This window comes from Pipistrellus hanaki, assembly GCF_964339955.1.
Source record: "Pipistrellus hanaki genome assembly, chromosome: 16".
In the NCBI taxonomy this organism is placed as follows: domain Eukaryota; kingdom Metazoa; phylum Chordata; class Mammalia; order Chiroptera; family Vespertilionidae; genus Pipistrellus; species Pipistrellus hanaki.
The window spans coordinates 16,649,739-16,665,937 of NC_140518.1; the positions used below are offsets into that span (position 1 = coordinate 16,649,739).

A 16,199-nucleotide genomic window follows, 5' to 3' on the forward strand; every position below is an offset into this window, starting at 1 on the left:
AGATTGAGAGATGGCTATTGTAAACGAAGGCTTTGGAATTGTGAAGACCTTGGTTGCACTTTGGAAATCTTTAGTTGAGTTTTTAGAGCATGTCTTTGGAATGTCCTGCAAGGCCACTGTTGGATGCACGTGACTGCCCTTGAGGTTGAAATGGCCCGAAGGCTTCCTCCCCATTTTGCGTGCTGTGAGTGGATTTGCGGGAAACCCTTCTCGCATAGTTAGCCCAGGTGGTCCTCTCTCTGCCCAGCTCAGTTCTGATAGGACCTCTGTCTTCCTCTCTCCCTGTTCTAAAGTCAGAAATGTGCCTTCAGGAAACTGTCCTTGAATTTTCATCACTTTCAATTACCTTTTCTTTTAGGAATGTTAGACACCAGTTCCCCCTCAGCCGCTCTCTGAAAGCTGCCCCTGTCAGGAGGACCAGACAGAGGAAGCCAGAGGACTGGGAGAGACGCTCCACATCCCAAAGACAAAGCGCAATGCTTGTCTCCCGAGTTCTTACCACTTTCAGCTTAGGCTCTTTCTTGGTTTTCTTTTCGTTTTACTGCGAGTACTGTGTTAGGTCAGTTTACCACGTAGAGACAGTGGTGCCTAGAACGGTTCTCCCCAGGCGAAGCCCATGCATTGATTCTCTTGCAGCAGCTCACAGGCGTTCCCATGACGTCAGCAAGAGATATGTCTACCAGTATCTCTTCCAAAGTTACAGAGTGGTTATTTTGAGTGCTGGCGACATTTCCCGTATTCTGTGGCATTCCTTCAAATTTGGAGATTATTTTTCCATTGTCTCTCTTCTCCATCATAATGAAAAACAGTTGAAATCAAGAGTCTGCTGTCCACAAATAAAAACTACAAGAGTGCCCAATAAAACTTAAATCATCAACCCGAGAAGAAACAAATTAGATTGAAATTATGCAAAATTAACATCCATGACCAGGGCAATAAGGAAATTGTCTCCTTTTCAATTGAGCAGTTTCAGTGCCTTCAAGGAAGGGAACTTCTAAGAGACTCCGGAAGGGACTGTAAAATAAAAAGTCTGTCTCCTCTGGGTGATTTCTGCTCTCTGCTGGATGCATGGAGTAGGACACTGTGTTCAGCTGCTTTTTCAGAAAGCCCGATTTCTCCGAGATGATATCCATCATTAGAGCAGAAACAGACCCCAATTCAGTGACATTTTCCTGAGATCCTCAATTTTATTTTGCAGGACCTCTTTTTAAAAAGACATAATCTCTTTTCTTAGCTTACTAGTCTTAGTGCTGTTTTTTTAAAGTGGTGGGTTCATGGGTATGATTTTTTTGTACTCTTCTGAGTTTTATATTATATCAACACAACCATAATTTTTTATTTCCTTTGTAAACAAAGCATTCCCTTTCAGAAAATTTAGTAATTGTTTCCAGGAAATCTGCTTAAGGATTTTGTTTTTTGGAAAATATTTCTGATTTGCTCATATGTTATGATGTGACACATATATCAGGATGGGGCAAACGTAGGTTTATAGTTGTTCATACAGAAAACAATACAAAAATGAATAAATAATAACACAAGAATAAACTCTGTTTCATAAACTCACAACTGTAAACCTACCTTTGCCACACACTGTATGGCATCATTTGGGGGACATTGATTGATTTAGTTACCTTCTCTTTATAGATAATATGGCCAGGTCTGATAAGAGTCATACCCACAACACACACATTCACTGCTCTGGTCTGAATTTGTACTCCTGATGTATTGATTTCAGAGAGGAAGGGAGAGGGAGAGAGAATAGAAACATCCATGAAGAGAGAGAATCATTGATCATCTGCCTCCTGCATGCCCCCTACTGGGGATGGAGCCCACAACCCAGATATGTGCCCTGATCAGGAATCAAACCATGACCTCCTATATTTCATAGGTGGACGCTCAACCACTGAGCCACACCAGCAGGGCACTCCTGATGTTCTCTAATTCAGAATACATGAAACACTCGCTGAAGAGTGCTTGGGAAGCCTTAGAGATGGGTATTCATAAAGGAATATTATTTCAGAGGTTTGCCTCCATAAAAAGGAAAAATTCAGGATATAACATGTTAGTGATAATTTGGGTTTATAATTTGAAGAGGCCCCTTTTTCATAGGGTCCCATAGGTCCTTTAAAAACAGGCGTAGAGATGAATCCATTTGCACGTCTTCTAAATAACTGCTCCTTTTTCTTTCTACCTTTTTCTTTCCTCTGAAGACATGACAATGGATGAAGTCCGGGAATTTGAACGAGCCACTCAGGAAGCCACCAACCAGAAAATTGGCGTTTTCCCACCCGTGATTTCTATCTCGAGCATTCCCCTGCTGCCTTCTTCAGTCCGCAGTGCCCCCTCCAGCGCACCATCCACACCTCTGTCCTCAGACGCACCCGAGTTTCTGTCCGTGCCCAAAGAGCGGCCCCGGAAAAAGTCCGCCCCAGAAACTCTCACGCTTCCAGACCCCGAGAAACAAACCACCCTGAATTTGCCTGGCGTGCCCTCTTCCGAGAGGCCAGGCCGGCCCAAGTCAGAATAATTTCCTGTGACTATTTCATGGGGTTTTATAGGTTCATTTTCAGGGTTGGCTTTTTTTTGTTCTGTTTTATTTTTTAAGAATCTTCTAATATAGAAAAGGACTGCTTTGTCACTCAAAACATGTTCCTTCTATCTGAGTGTGCATGTGGTTAAGTAATTTCCCATATAATATGAGTCCCTCAATTTGCCACACAGCATCACATTAGATGCAACATGTAAGACATGCAAAGGACAGAAGGCGTCTTCCGTAGCCACAGCTGGAAGCCTAGGAGGAAGCCTTGTTATCGGGCATTTGACGCGGTTGGTATGGACTCCAAGGGTAAATAAATGGGAACTCTGCACCACTGTGGTACAAGGTGTGATAAAATAGTGAAGTCATTTTCCTCCGATCAAACCTGAAATTCTCAAAAATACTCTCAGGCGTAACATACCTAATGGTTAAATTTTGAACTGCTCATCACCAATACTTGAATACCAGTAGTTACTAAAATTCCTATTTTGGTTAGTCTGACTCAGGATTTGGGGCCTAGTTAACACTTACAATTTTCTGAAAATTTTAATTATCAATCCACAGAGGCTCCATGTGCAATTAATGATGACTTATTTATACCTTTCACAGAATTTAATAAAGATTCCACTTGCTTCTGTCTTTTAATGACTTTTCCCCTATGTGCCCTCAGAAATCTTAAGAATTATGTGACCTTAACTTGACAGATTTTGGAAGGGTTGAGTTAGGAGCCAAGAGGCCCAGGTGAGGCAGACATCTTTTTTTCTCTCCAGGTACCAACAAACCTTAACTTGTCAGCGTCTATCATCCAGGAAGATTCTCAGAATTTGCAATTAATTGAGTATAATTTATTGACTATTTCCCCACTCAAAAAGTTCAAGGGTAGAGTAAGCTAACGGGACTTTAATTCTGTTGGGATATCTGGTTTGGGAAACCCTAAAAAGGAGAATTGTTTTTCATCTCCCTTCTGGTTTTATTTTTGATAACATCCAGACTTCCTGGACCCGATGGCCCATCACCGGACCTTAGAAAAGACTGTCATTCTCTTGCTCCTTCCTTGAAATCCAAATATTGGGATGTCCCAGAAGTTGAGTAAGTACCGTCAAGTGGGAGGAGAGAATGAGCAGAATTGTTGACTCCTATTTGTCCAGCAAAAAGGAGGAGAGATACATGTCCTACCGTCTAGCTTTCTTTTCTGAAAGTGTTGCTAATGCAAGAGTAGATTCAAGGTTGACGGGAGGCAAGCTCATTCACCAAAGTGGCAGAAAGAGAACTCTCCTTTGATCTTAAGAGGGAAAACCTGCCACCTTCGCACCTCACTGCCTTTAAATGCAGAAGGAAGGGCAAGCAGCATCTATAGTCACTTTTGTCCTCCATGAGAGGAAGAGAGCAAAGTAATTGGGCAACTCCACGCCCCCTGGCCAGCCTTCCTCACCGTAACCTCCAACCTCAGGAAAGGGACCTTCCCACACAGATTCCAAAGGAAACACACAGACCAAGGAGCATCGCCTCCTCCTCTCTCCTGGCCTCAGCCAGTGGCCCCTGCCTGCTCTCTCTCTCTCTAAGTGCTCAGCACTCTGCATTTTGTCTTTCAAGTTGGCAAACGCCCAGGTGCAGGCGCTGGCCCCTGAGCCCGCCACCAAGTAAGCCTAAGTCATACGTCAGACTGTCAAGACCATATCTTCATCTACAGGTTGATGTTTAGCTTGAAAAAATATTTTAAATCCAGAACTCAAAATGGAAACCAGTTACAAATAGCTTAGGTCAACATGCATCTCTTCCCTAAGAGCGACATAGCATTGTAGTAAGACATCTTTGCATGGTATGGTAGCATGATTTCTTGCTTGTGGGAAAACTTAATCTTTTTCCGAATCCCTTGGACTTCTCGGCGGCTCCCTCTCCACACGGTGGTAGTACTTAAGAATTATGTTTGGCTTCAGAAAGCAAAAATCTATTTTCACAAGGCAGCGACCATGTGTGTGTGTGCTTACCATTTATTTACGAGCTGAAATCAGCTTTGTAACAAGAGGGGATGGGGTCATTTTCTAATGGAACTGATCTATTTTGCGCAGGTTGTTAACACATCTGACGCCTAGTTTTCCCATTCATACCATTGCTGTCTGTAAAGTAGCTTCCGCTAGCAAGGTCAACAATCCTATCCGCTTTAGAAAGCTAATTTCTCATTTCCTTCTGTGAGTTTTCTTTCTCATAGCCAGTACAATACCATGGACATCAACTACAATCTGCTAAAGATAGTGTGAGTTTTAGCCATCAAAAGTGTGCGCACTTAAAATACATTCAGCTTCCTGCCTACATGTGCTTTGTGTGCATTTAAGAAAAGGGGAGGGGGGATGAGTATATTCCTTCAGCTGCTTTGAATATCTAATCCCATCATCATGAGCATACATGACTTCACCATTTTATCTGCCTTGATTTCCGGGTGTCATTTTACATTCTCCATACATGCCTTTGTTTGTTGTGGGATACAAGCCTGCAATGAATGTGTACATAGAACCTTAATGATTCCTATAAGGATGGAAATGCAATGGCTGCATGATGGAAACTTAGAAGAAGGAAAAAAGCAGAAACTTGAATTCTTTCAGCATGTTTGGGGGGTGGGGGAATAGAATCTTTAACTCAGTGCCTCTGTCTGCGGTGTGGAAACCTTCAACCTTGTTCACCAAAATTGTATTATACCTGTATGTACATATATAGAAATATAGTCTAGTGAAGCAAACACCACCAGTTTGAAGTCTCTGATAGCCAGATTAATCCACAGAATAGCACATGCTCAGCACACCGTCTTCATCTCCGATGTTGGTGGAAACCATGACAATGGCTGTACATTTCATTACTTCGGGTGCATTTCAAATACCAGACGCCCCTGTGCTTTTCACGCATGGGCTATGTGTGGTACAGCACTTGTAGCTTTGACCGCTTTCCCAGGATCAGAGGGTCTTGGTGTTTTTCCCGCGTGAACTTTGTCAGAAGTTAGCTCTGAAGACCATTTCATGTATCTACTTTTGGGCTATAGCAAAACAAAGCAAGAAGGCCATGAAATTTTTCACTCACCATCATTATAACGGGCACAATATGCATTCTCTAGTGAACTAATTTATAAATCCTTCCGTTACGGTTTTGCATCTGTGTGGGAGGAATGCTTTTAATGTGTTTGGAGATTTGCATTAGCCATGTTTTGGGTTGTGAGGATAAATCTCTAAGCGCAGTCTTGGTTGTACAATGCTGGCACAAAAACCCAAGACCCCACAAGTAATTACGGCGCTTTCTTTCAAGGCACTGTAATGCTGGCCTAGAGAATAGATCCTAACACTTCTGCAGAAATCATTTTCCTGTGAAAATTTCAAGGCTAATGGATTTATGTACATTTTTAAATTCTACTTTCCTCAGTAGCTTCAGGGCTCAGAGACAGCAAGGTCACTGTCTGGTTTCGGTCAGTAGGAATTTTACTTTTCAGAAGGGCCAGAGTATAATCCAGATATAATGTGTAATCAGATAATCCAATAGACAGGAATTGTCTAAATAGTTTTAGTCCCTTTCTGATCATCTGGCTCAGTAGGCCAGGTGGCAATCTGCCATCTGAGCCCTAATTCTTGAAATTTAAAATAAATATAAAACGTTGTGTGGCTGTAACTGGTCAAACAACTCGTTCTTGCTGAAACTGAAATGTCACGCAATCGCACAGCCTTGGCACGCGGAGGCAACACCGGGTTCTTGTGTGCTCTACCTTCCAAACGATCTGTTTGCATTTGAAATGTAAATGTTTAAGCTTTTTAGGAGTTAGTGCAATAAGAGGGTGTGAATATGGGGAGAACTTTTCAGATGTGATCCATGGTAATTTTGTTGTTAAGTTAAATGCTTTAGGACGTTGTGGCCTACAAGGGAAAGCATGTCTATGGAATTGCAAGTCCTCCTTCAGTTCCTATGTATCCCCAAGAAGAGGTTCTTTGAATTGATGTGATGCCTACGCCACTTCTGTGTCGCTTCAAGTGTCACTTTTTTAGTGTTTACATTTCAAGCTGGGATCTTGATTTGTGAAATGGGTCGACATACCACTGCCACTGCTGAAGGACCAAAGTTTGGAGTGCACAGTGTTACAGTCTACAGGCACAGCAAGCAAAAGGTGACCCTCACATATGCCATCCTTCTGTGTCATTTTATGGCTGTTTTGTGTTTTCCCCCCAGTTATTTATTATTGTTAATAACTTACTTTTTCTTACCTTCTCTTGTAAATAAAGTACAAAGCAATCTTCTTTCCAAGTGTGGCTTCCTCTCTCCACTGGTCTCAAGGGATTGTTGGCAGTTGTGAGTTTGTGGGTTGATGGGAAAGAAGTGATCAAGGAAGAAGGAACAAGCCAATGGCCGGTACTTAGACCCAGGTCTGGGGATTTGTGTGCAAAGAAGCCTGGTCTGCTAAGCCAGATGGTGCCTACAGGGGAAGCCTGGGTGCCAGCTCTAACTATCCAGCCAAGAAATATCCAAGGAGAGTCTGTAACCCAGTGGGGCACACACATAGACTCATCCTCCCATCCAAGGGCTTGGTTCCCTTATCAAAGGTGAGACCACAGTCTGAGTGGTAACCAAGAAAAACCATTCTGAAGGAATCGGCAGGTACACCACCCGAGTGGAACACCAGATTCTCTCCTCGTGTATACATGTATAATTGTGTGTGTGTGTGTGTGTGTGTGTGTGTGTAACTTCATGTGGTTGACCCAGGCAAAATCTACTTTCAAGTTTATTAGATTGACTTTCTCTGTTCAATTATTAGCCCTCTAATATGCCATACTCCTGTAAATTCTTCCATATATATATATATATATATATATATATATTTTTTTTTTTTTTTTTTTTTTTTTTTTCAGAGAGGAAGGGAGAAGGATAGAGAGCTAGAAACATCGATGAGAGAGAAATATCAACCAGCTGCCTCCTGCACACCCCCTACCGGGGATGTGCCCACAACCAAGGTACATGCCCTTGACCGGAATCAAACCTGGGACCTTCTAGTCCACAGGCTGACGCTCTATCCACTGAGCCAAACCAGCTTCAGCAAACTCTTCCTTTTCTATAGCATGCAATCTAGTAGGATATCCCATTCAAGTCCAAACATTTAACTACTTCTCCTACTCCTGGGAAAACTAGAAACAGCTTTGTACTTTGCCCTAATGCTCTTGTTCTGGTCCCAACGTTGAGGTCTCTAGCTCATACACAGGGGAAGAAACTGGACTTCTCTGATTTGTTTACACGTTCAGTGCCTTCTCTAGTTTGCTAAGCTGCAGAACTGTTCATTGGCTAATTACAGAAACCAAAGCATAAGGAACTGCATTTAACTGAATAAACAAACATCCATTTGAAGTCATTTTGTTTTCATACTCTCAGGGATAACAAACATTGAATGATGCATCTTTACTTGAGGATTTCCTGAAAGCCACCTGTAACTGATAAATTTTATTTTGTTTCATTTTGGCTTAACCAAGAGAGAATCAAGGTAAAAACTTGAGCTCCCTGTTATTTTAGAATCAGTGACTCCTGATTGTAACAGGATCTTGGTAAGGACAGAGCTGAGTCTTTCCTACGTCTTTCATGTCCCTTCTTGGAAAGAATGTGATGATAGATTGCATATGCTATCCAAAAATGGAAGGTTAGCAGCCTGTGCGTCATCCTCTCTCTGACCATGAGCCATGTGAGAGCCACTCCGTAGGAACAGAAAATTCTTAAGGAGAATGAGTGGCCCTAGCAAACCAGGACATGGTATTAAATTTGCCTGCAAGTTAGTTTGGAATCTGACTGCCTTCTATTTATTTGTTCTTGGTATTATCTGTCCATGTTAACTTTTAATTTTGACATAATTACAGATTCGCAGAAAGTTACAAGACATGTACATCGATGTTCTGTCACCCTTCATCCAGCCTCCCCGACTGATAACAGCTTGTACAACTATACAACAACATTACAACCACAGAGCATGTAAAACTGGTGAAATCTGAATAAGCTTTAAGTGTACAATTTAGTAGCATTGAATATACACAGTGTTGTCCAATCATTACCACTACCCATTTCCAGAACTTTTTCATCCTTCCAAACAAACTGTACCCATTAATCAGTAACTGTATCCTTCTTCCCCTAAGACCCTGATAGCCTCTATTCTGCTTTCTGTCTCTACGAATTTGCCTATTCTGGACACTGTATATTCATTCCTATTCTGGAATCATACAATATTTGTCTTTTTTGTGTCTGGCCTCTACCACTTTGCATAATGTTTTCAACATTCATATTACAGCATGCATCAGATAGTTTTAAAACCTATTTTATGGGGAAGGGTATATCTGATAAGCCCAATAAACACAGTTGCTCTCCTGTGTTACACAAGAAAACTATAATGCTGTGTACTGTTGGGCAAATCACTTCATCCTCCTGATCCTTCATTTCTTCCAGTGTAACCACACCAGCAATAACAGGTAGCATGTAGCCCTGGCCAGTGTGGCTCTGTTGGTTGGGCTTCATCCCCTGCACCTGGAGGTTGCTGGTTCCGTTCCCAGTCAAGAGCTCTTGCCCGGGTTGCAGGCTCAATCCCCTGGTGGCGGGGGAGGAGGGTGGTTGGTGTTGCACTATCACATCGATGTTTCTCTCCCTTCCTCTCTAAAAATCAGTAAATGCTTTTTAAACAAACAAACAGGTGGCATATATTCTATCTCAGTGACAAGCAAGTAAAAATAGGATTGCCACTTAGTGATGAAGGCTGAGGCTGCCATGAGAGAAAGAGAGGCTACAGACACTAGGAAACGGAAGCTCCAGGAGGCAGGATGGCCATTCCCTGGACATGAGGCTCCTTTTATTTTGAGTCTATTTTGGGTGAGTCTCTTCCTTTTGACCACAGGAGGTCACTAAACGCAGTTGGGAAGTAGGTTAAAATGTCCTTTCTAGAAACAAATTTGCCAACGAAAACAAATAAAAGAAATGCAAATTTTTTCTATCCTTCCTAGGATTCCAGACAATATTAATAACATCTCAAGTAGAAAGAACAATATTTCAAGAAAAGAGCTGGACAGGGAGAATCCAAGATGGCTGCTCGGGTAGGCAACTAGCCGCAGCCGCACACAACAATTTTAATAAAATACAACTAAAATATAAAATGGACATTACCCAGAACTACAGGAAAGTCGACTGACTGGAAATCCTACAACAAGAAGCAAGGAGAAAACCAGAAGGAAGCACGGAGGAGCTGTAAAAGCCTAAGGTACGGAGACACGCGGCGCGCGGAGAGGACGGAGCCGGAGAGGAGGGAGGCCAAGTGCCTGGCGGGCGTTCCCTAGCGGGAAGGAGATAAAACTCCGACTGTGCTGGGCCCCTGACTGCTCTGAACCCCCGTTCTGGGCCAGACCCCGGGGACTCAGGCTCAGCCATAGGGAGCTGGGCTGTAAGTCGGAACCCCGGGGTAGCGGAGAAAGGAGGTCCCGGAGGCGCGCACACAGCGAGCAGAGAAGGGACGGCCGGCTGTGCCGCGGGATTGCCCTGACGGGAAGGAGACTGGGGCTCCAGACTGCTCTGAACGCCACCTCCAACTCCACTTCCAACTGAACTGAACCCCAATACCGGGCTCATTGTGGGAGAGCATAGACTGTTTGGCAGCAGGCGAAAATCGAGGGCACCTTTCTCTCAGAGGCGCCGGCAGCGAGCACTGAAGGACCCGCATAGGGCGGGGCTGACGGAAGCCAAAGCTGCAGGCTCCACCCTGAAACCCCGTCCCATCTGTAACTGCGAAATGCGACAACAAAATAGATCACAAACGAAAGAAATGGAGGACAAAAAGCGTCTGGATATAGAGTTCAAATCTACGCTTATAAGGTTTTTCAAGAATTTCCTAGAAAAGATGGATAAGGCCTATGAGGATATGAAAAGAGACCATCAAGAAATGATAAGGGAACAACAAGAAATAAAGAATACATTGTCTGAAATAAAAAATATTCTACAGAGTCCTAAAAACAGAAGGGAAGATCGCAAGAATCAAGTCAAAAATTTGGAACATAAAGAGCCAGAAGACACTCCTCCGCAGAAGCTAGAAGGCAAGAGAATCCAGAAAATTGAAGATAATGTAAGAAACCTCTGGGACAACTTCAAGCGAACCAACATCAGAATTATGGGGGTTCCAGAAGATGAGAGAGAGCAAGATATCGAAAACATACTGAAAGAAATAGTGACAGAAAACTTCCCCCACCTGGTGAAAGAATTTGACTTACAAGTCCAGGAAGTGCACAGAACTCCAAACAAAAGGAATCCAAAGAGGACCACACCGAGACACATCATTATTAAAATTCCAAGAGCAAAAGATAAAGAGAGAATATTAAAAGAAGCAAGAGCAAAGAAGGTAGTAACTTATAAAGGAGCACCTATACGATTGTCAGCTGACTTCTCAACAGAAACCATGCAGGCCAGAAGGGAATGGCAAGAAATATACAAGGTGATGAATAGCAAGAACCTACAGCCAAAAATAAGCTACCCAGCGAAGCTATCACTCAGAATCGAAGGCCAGATAAAGAGCTTCACTAATAAAAAAAAGCTAAAGGAGTTCATCACCACCAAACCAGAATTATATGAATTGCTGAAGGGGGTTCTTTCAGAAGAGAAAGTAAACAAAGATAAAAATTATGAACAACAAATACGTAATTATCAACAAGTGAATCTAAAAACCAAGGAAATTAAAAAAATCTGATGAACAATATTAACTGTTGAATATAATAGAATCAGAGGTATGGAAGGGGAGTGAACTGACGATTCTTGGGGAAAAGGGGAGAGGGGGGCGTGGGAAGAGACTGAACATAAACTGTGCACCTATGGATGAGGACAATGGGGAGAGGGGAAAGGGCAGAGGGTGGGGTGGGAACCTGGTGGAGGAGAGCAATGGTGGGGAGGGGGGAAGGAACATTTGTAATAATATGAAAAATAAAAACTTATTAAAAAAAAAAAAAATCAGCCAGTATTAATAAATCATTGATAAAGTAAAAAAAAAAAAAAAGAAAAAAAAAAAAGAAAAGAGCTGGACAGATGAAATCAGACCTGCAAAACTTCATTTTCATACATGCAAGTTGTCAGATAATTATGTTTTTCTCCTATAAAGCTTGGATGGTTTAAAAAAAAAAAAAAAAAAAAAAAAAGTTAACTCATAATATCTGGTGGATCTGCCAAAGCCGGTTTGGCTCAGTGGTAGAGCGTCGGTCTGCGGACTGAAGGGTCCCGGGTTCGATTCCGGTCAAGGGCATGTACATTGGTTGTGGGCACGTCCCCAGTGGGGGGTGTGCAGGAGGCAGCTGGTCGATGTTTCTCTCTCATCGACATTTCTAGCTCTCTAGCTCTCTCCCTTCCTCTCTGTAAAAAATAAATAAAATATATTATAAAAAAAAGAATATTAAAAAAAAAAGGAATATCTGGTGGATCAATAGTGTGTTATATTAGGTTCTTTTTAAAAAATATATTTTTATTTATTTCAGAGAGGAAGGGAGAGAGGGAGGGTCATTGATCAGCTGCCTCCTGCACAAACCCTACTGGGGATTGCAGCCAGGCATGTACCCTGACCTCCTGTTTCATAGGTTGATGTTCAACCAATGAGCCACAAAAAAAGAAAGAAAAGAAAATGGAAACAAACTCATAGATACAGACAACAGATTGGAGATTACCAGACAGTAAGAAGAGTGGAGAAAGGCCGAAATAGGTAGTGGGGGTGAAATGGATAGAGGCTAGACTTTGGGCAGTGAGCAGGCTATAGTATATGTAGATATCAGATTATAATGTTGTACACCTGAAACTTATGTAATCTTATTACCCAGTGTTATACCCATTAAAGATAAACAAGGAAAATAAGCACAATACCTGCGAGGCACAGTAAAGCAAAGCTTAATAAAACAAGGTGTGCCTGTTTACACAATATTTTTCCAACCCTGCCCCTTATTTTTGTCTTAGTTTTACAATTAAACATAACAAATGGTAAAAAAAAAAAAAAAAAGTGGTTTTTTTAAAATATATTTTACTGATTTTTTTACAGCGAGGAAGGGAGAGGGATAGTTAGAAACATCAGTGGGAGAAACATCGATGAGCTGCCCCCTGCATACTCTCTACTGGGGATTTGCCCGCAACCATGATGCATACCTTTTGACTGGAATTAAACCTGGGACCCTTCAGTCCACAGGCTGACGCTCTATCCACTGAACCAAACAGGTCAGAGCAAAAAAAATGTTTTGATATTCTAAAAGTGGAAAACCTATCTTAGAGAATCTTAGATCTTATTGAAGCACCACCACAACTTCCATTTCCTATGAAGTCTTGGTGGAATATATGTGTACCAGCCATTCTCCTTTGAGAATGGTCCTTCTAGAAATGTTCCTTTGGCAAAACACTTACTATATCCCACTCGGGCACGCCACCCACCATCAACCTTCCATGAAATGTCCATAACGGGTAACGTTCTCCCGTTTAAATACGGGCAGGCATCCTTTCCTGCCCATTATATAATTGGACTTGTTCCTTGTACATTTATCACCTGATTCTATTCTAGGAATTGAATGTGAGAGAAGATATCTTCCCCCGTCTTCACTGCTAGGCAGCCAAGCAGCATAAACTTGGCCAACAATCTAGACAGAACACCCACAGCTCTCAGTGCAATGCATAGGGCCACAGTTGCCTTTGTAGACCAGCCCTTAAACATCTCTCAGGAGTGACAAAGAGCCAGGCCCTCTCTCACACGGATGTTTCCCTCTCTCTCCCTCTCCCTTCCTCTTTCTCTGAAATCAATAAAAGAATGTCCTTGGATGAGGATTTAAAAAAAAAAAAAAAAAAGAGCCAGGCCCTATTCTTGCTCGTTGACCTTCACTGATACGTCTTGGAAGTGGAATAGTTTGCTCCACTCTGATCTTAGGCCCGTTGCTGAAGGCTCCTAGTTCCCTTGTTATAGCTGGTGACCTTCCAAAAAGGAGTGCACTCTCCTTGCCCTAGCCCAGTGGTCCGCAAACAGTGGCTGGGGAGCCACATGCAGCTCGCTAGCTGAGCCGCGGTTTGCTGCTCCATTAACTAATGAGTTTGCCGACCACTGCCCTAACCAGTTTGACTCAGTAGATAGAGCATCAGCCTGCAGACCCAAGGGTTTGATTCTGGTCAATGGCACATGCCAGGGTTGCAGGCTCGATTTCAGTGTGGAGCATGTAGGAGGCAGCCAACCAATGATTCTCTCTCACCATTGATGTTTCTCTCTCTCTCCCTCTCCCTTCCTCTCTGAAATTGATAAAAAAAAAAATTTTTTTTTTAAAAAGACTGCACTCTCCTTGAATAGTTTACCAAACTTAGACTCAACATTTTTTTAGACTCAAATTTACAGACGAATATACAAGTATAGTTCCAGTTTTCTTTGTCAGTAGGTCTTACTTTGTTCTAGTGGCTTAAGCCCACATTCTATTTATTATAATGGTTTGCCATAGAAATAGGATTTTATTTAACAAAAATGCATTCAACACTTTCTATGGATCAGATACAATTACTGGTGCCATGAATACCAAGATGTAATGTGATTTTTACTGAGTGCCTACTAATTGCTAGGAAATGGGTATGCGTCAGTGCATAAGCAGACAGAGACTCCTTCAGAAGCTTACTGGGAGATGAGTAAGCAAGCAAATAAGTAAAATAATTACTAACTGTGATAAAAAGGAAATAAATCAATTGCTGAGTTAAGAGAATGATGGAATGTTTTAGACAAGGTAGACCGAAAGGCCTCTCTGATGGTATCATCTTCTCTCACTTTGATAACTACAATTAGTGTAACAGCCTTTGACTAAAGCTGGCTGCTTGCTTGTGCCACAGTCATTGGCACTTGCTTTGAGAGTGTTCTTGCCTCACCTAATATGATTAGCTCCCTCTTCTCCTTCATGTCGTTACTTAAAAGTCACCCTCTCATAAAGGCCTCCAATAGCTATCCTAACTAAAACATCCTTTTTTTGCTGCACAATGGAGCTGCCCATAAACTATATCACATGTCATAACACAATGGATTGAATGCAGAAGCAGATGTGGGAATCCGGTTACCTTTTATTAAGCCAGACATTAAAGAGATTGTACAATAATGTCACTCTCCTCATTAAGTTATTTTTAAAATTGTCTTTCATAAAAATGTTATACATGTTAACATGAAATGAGATTATTCTCATTTTACAAATGAGAATAAATCCATATTTTTTTAAAAAAAATATTTTATTGATTTTTTACAGAGAGGAGGAGAGAGGGATAGAGAGCTAGAAACATCGATGAGAGAGAAACATCGACCAGCTGCCTCTTGCACGCCCCCTACCGGGAATGTGCCTGCAACCAATGTACATGCCCTTGACCCGAATCGAACCTGGGACCTTTCAGTCTGCAGACTGACGCTCTACCACTGAGCCAAACCGGTTTCGGCTAAATTCATATTTTTAATTCCTTGGTTTTAATTTCCAATGCAGTAAATATCTACAGATATAACACATATAAACCAAAGCTCTTCATGTGCCTCAATAAATTTTAAGTGTATAAAGGTTTCTTGAAATCACAAAGTTTATGACTTCCTGTTTTAAAGTCTTCAAGCCAAAAAAGAAAGAATGCACAAATTCAATATTATGAGTAACCTTTCACTGTTTATTCCTTAGTCCCACAATAGGTCATGGTTTGATTCTGGTCAGGGCACATGCTGGAGTTGTGGGACCCATCCCCAGTAGGGAAAGAGTGGGAAACAGCTGATGAATGATTCTCTCTCATCATTGATCTTCCTTCCTTTCTTTTCCTTCCTTCCCTCCTTCCTTCCTTCCCTTTATTGATTTCAGAAAAGGAGGAAGAGGGAGAAAAAGATAGAAACATCAATGTTTTCCAGATTGGCTGCCTCCTAAACACCCCCTACTGGAGATTGAGCTTTCAACCCAGGCACGTGCCCTTGACAGGAATTGAACCCAAGATCCTTCAGTCGACCTGACACTATCCACTGAGCCAAACTGGGGCCTCATAATTGATGTTTCTATCTCTCTCCCTCTCTCTTCCTCTCTGAAATGAATAAAAATATTTTTTAAAAGACAACAGCCAACACAATAGCTGTCCAATGTGAGTGTTAGATTGGCAAAAAAATAAATAAATAAATAAAAATAAATCTATGTTTTGGTAAGCCACATAATTTTAGTTATTAGTTTATGTGTGCCATGAGATGAAAAGGTTGAAAGACACTGTGATAGAGAGATTTCCTCCCCCTGGTGCTCAGAGAAGAGACAACCTGGGAGGCCTGAAAGGCAGCAGGCTGACTGGTGGGTTCTGAGAAGCTGGGGGATTAGGTATTTCATTTAGGTACAGCAGCACGTTATTAAGAATCTATCTACGATCCTTTCGGAGTTCATAAGCTTGATGATTGGGTGTTCACGCGGCTGTGTGAGATGTGCCGCCCATTAATCTTGTTAAGCCTTTGGCACATGACCCGTCTGACGTGAACTTGGAAAAAAAAAAAAAAGAATCTATCTGTCCCATTAGGTCGTGGTAGGAATTCCTAGAGAGTTCGATTAGAGTAAAAAATATATATATGTAATTTACATTCGGACACTTGCCACGCCCACCCTTCAGCCTCCTCCCAAGGGCGCAGCTCCGTAAAGCCCCGCGGACTCCC

General features: G+C 42.0%; 1 protein-coding gene across 3 annotated transcripts in view; it reads left to right on the forward strand.

Annotated features, from left to right (window-relative positions):
- Nucleotides 1–6,804, forward strand: part of PITPNC1 (phosphatidylinositol transfer protein cytoplasmic 1) — a 205,256-nt gene extending 198,452 nt beyond the window's left edge. For 2 of the 3 annotated variants that reach the window (XM_084864167.1, XM_084864166.1), the window contains one exon: nucleotides 2,211–3,174. In XM_084864167.1, coding sequence (XP_084720293.1) covers nucleotides 2,211–2,216 — 6 coding nt within the window. In that variant the 3' untranslated portion in view covers nucleotides 2,217–3,174. Of the gene's footprint in view, nucleotides 1–2,210 lie in introns of all 3 variants that reach the window. The other variant, XM_084864165.1, reaches the window with a different exon arrangement.
- The last annotated feature ends 9,395 nt before the right edge of the window (nucleotides 6,805–16,199 follow it).